At 37.2% G+C, this 2390-nt stretch overlaps 1 protein-coding gene across 1 annotated transcript; it reads left to right on the top strand.

The window, feature by feature from the left end:
* Positions 1-329: 329 nt before the first annotated feature.
* LOC137838749 (uncharacterized) lies at positions 330-1117 on the top strand. Its single transcript, XM_068647976.1, has 2 exons — positions 330-830; positions 917-1117. The coding sequence occupies exons 1-2, from the start codon at positions 330-332 to the stop codon at positions 1115-1117; spliced, it is 702 nt and encodes a 233-aa protein (XP_068504077.1).
* The last annotated feature ends 1273 nt before the right edge of the window (positions 1118-2390 follow it).

Raw genomic sequence — 2390 nt, 5'->3', positions numbered from 1 at the left:
TGTAGTAGTCATGTCTTCAATGTAACAAGATATAAGAAATTGGTTGGCTTCGTATCGAAATATGCCTTGCAGTATATTGCAGAAGAGAGTGATCGAGTTGAATATGTTGGTTTAGATAAATCTCGTTGTGGGTGCACCATTAGATCTACTCATGGCCTTCCTTGTGCTTGTGAATTGGCTTCCTTTGGTGTGGGTAGCATACCATTGCAGTCAGTGCATCTCATTTGGACACGATTAAGCTTTTTAGATATTTCAAGTGATGATACTTCAGCAGAGTTGTCCATCCAACAGAGTGGGTTGTCATCATGAATCGGTTCAATGAAGTTGACATGGCTGGTAAGATTAACATCAAAGCCAAATTACGTGTCATTGCCTATCCAGATAAGACATCTTTATGTCCACCAAGGGAGAAAGTCAAAACAAAAGATGCACAAAAAGGGCATCAGAGTAAATTTGGTAGATCAACGAAGCGAATTCCTTCTTACTTTGAACATGTTGATGCCATTCTTTCACAACATGATAGTTTATCTAGTTTGAAATGTAGCAAAGGATTTATTTCGGAGACTCCTCCGAACAAATCAATACCAATGCTACAACAATTTCCTGTGGGAATTCATCCTTACATTGTTGATATTGTTAATGTTAAGGCCGACGGTCATTGTGGCTATCGTGCGGTTGGTGCATTATTCGGTATGGGAGATGAGTCATGGGCTATTGTACGCATGAACTTGCATAAAGAAGTTTGTCAATGGCGTCAAGAATATATTGATTTGTTTGCCAGGATTGAACGATTTGAATTTTTAAAAAAATCATTTATAGTTGACCACATGGTAATTCTATTCATTTGGAATGATGTTGTTAATTCTAAAATGGTGTATGAGTTGGATTAACTTGTTACATTTTCTTCTGTTTGCAGATAAGTACAGATAAGTGGATGACAATACCGGATATGGGATACGTTATTACGAATCGATATAATGTGATTGTTGTTTGTTTATCTCTTAAACAATCATTGACTATTTTTCCATTAAGATCCCAACCTCCAACAAATTTTAATCATCACCGCATCATTTGTATTGGACATGTTCATGGAAATCATTTTGTTCAGGTTTGTTAAACTTCATTGTTAATGAATTTTAGGAATCATAGTAAAACATAATTCATGACATTGCTTACAATTTTTAACAAGTTCAGATGCAAGAAGGTTGCCCGATTCCACCAACAGATATTTTATGGTTTACTCATTGTTATCCAATTTCCAAAACTTGGTGTTCATATTATACTAGTCGGATGCAAATGTTTACATAAATTATGTTCTATTAGGCGACATGTATAGTTGTAATTGCATTGATAAATGAATATGTTAACATTTTGACTATTATAAATGCGGAAGAAGAATTGTTTAATTTCATAACCAAAATGTTCATTCATCAAATTCAGAAATAATTGGAAACTAAGTCTTTCTTCACGAAATTACAAAACATAACAACTAAAATGATGATCATCATCGTCCATGTCATCGTCTGCGGACATACACAGACATGTCTTTGTTGATAAAAAAAAAAAAACACAGACCTGTCTTTGGTGGCTGATCGGGCTAGCATCAAGGTTGTCTATGTCTCTTCCCATGCAGGTGAATCTTCGGTTAGATGACCATCATCTATAATCAACTGCAAGGTGGATGTTATTCTTCTACAAAGACCCTACAATTATAAACAAATTACATTGATTGCAATTGAGCATGTACTATTTAAATAAGCAAGTAATAAGTTCATACCATTGCAGGATGATCAGAGATAGTATCATTCTCATCCTGACGTCGTCCATCAGGGGTGATCACCGGAGGTCGATTATCCTCGACCATCTGAATGGTATATGGGTGTGATATAAATTGAAACCACTCCAAAATGCAGGAACACAGGTTCCAACATCAGCTGCTAATACGAAACCCTGTACGAGGTTAACATTAAAATCTAACCATCGATGGTCGATCTCGGATGTGGAGGGATCGCCATGGTGAATGGTGGTTGGGTGACGAGGGATTCACTGTATATATCCAAACTGTCTAAGTACACATTCAGGAAAATGCATATGCCTACAAGCCCTCAATCGAATGTACCCTGAAAATAATGAAATTCACTCAAAAGGACGCACCGCTCTATGCTCTTCAAGGGCATCCATTGAACAACACCTATACAAAGGCTATCTAATTGCATCCGAACAGATGCAAGTGTGGACAACCTACTCCCGACCACATATTTCATACACCGCGACTCATCCTCAACATAGTCATCCCGAAGCTGTCGCTGCCCAATACTCGAAAAGTGCTCATATATCCACGACGCCAATAATGTGACATACAGCTAACTGTCTAGTATTTGCATAGGAAC

Source organism: Phaseolus vulgaris, chromosome 4 (assembly GCF_051622355.1).
Source record: "Phaseolus vulgaris cultivar YP4 chromosome 4, ASM5162235v1, whole genome shotgun sequence".
In the NCBI taxonomy this organism is placed as follows: Eukaryota; Viridiplantae; Streptophyta; class Magnoliopsida; order Fabales; family Fabaceae; genus Phaseolus; species Phaseolus vulgaris.
The sequence above is the reverse complement of the archived record's forward strand: the minus strand, read 5'-3'. Positions and strand labels throughout refer to the sequence as shown.

Coding starts and splice junctions, on each gene's coding strand:
- LOC137838749 (XM_068647976.1), top strand. CDS start 330: ATGGCTGGTAAGATTAACATCAAAGCCAAATTACGTGTCATTGCCTAT. Junction 831..916: donor CATTTATAGTTGACCACATG/GTAATTCTATTC, acceptor TTCTGTTTGCAG/ATAAGTACAGATAAGTGGAT.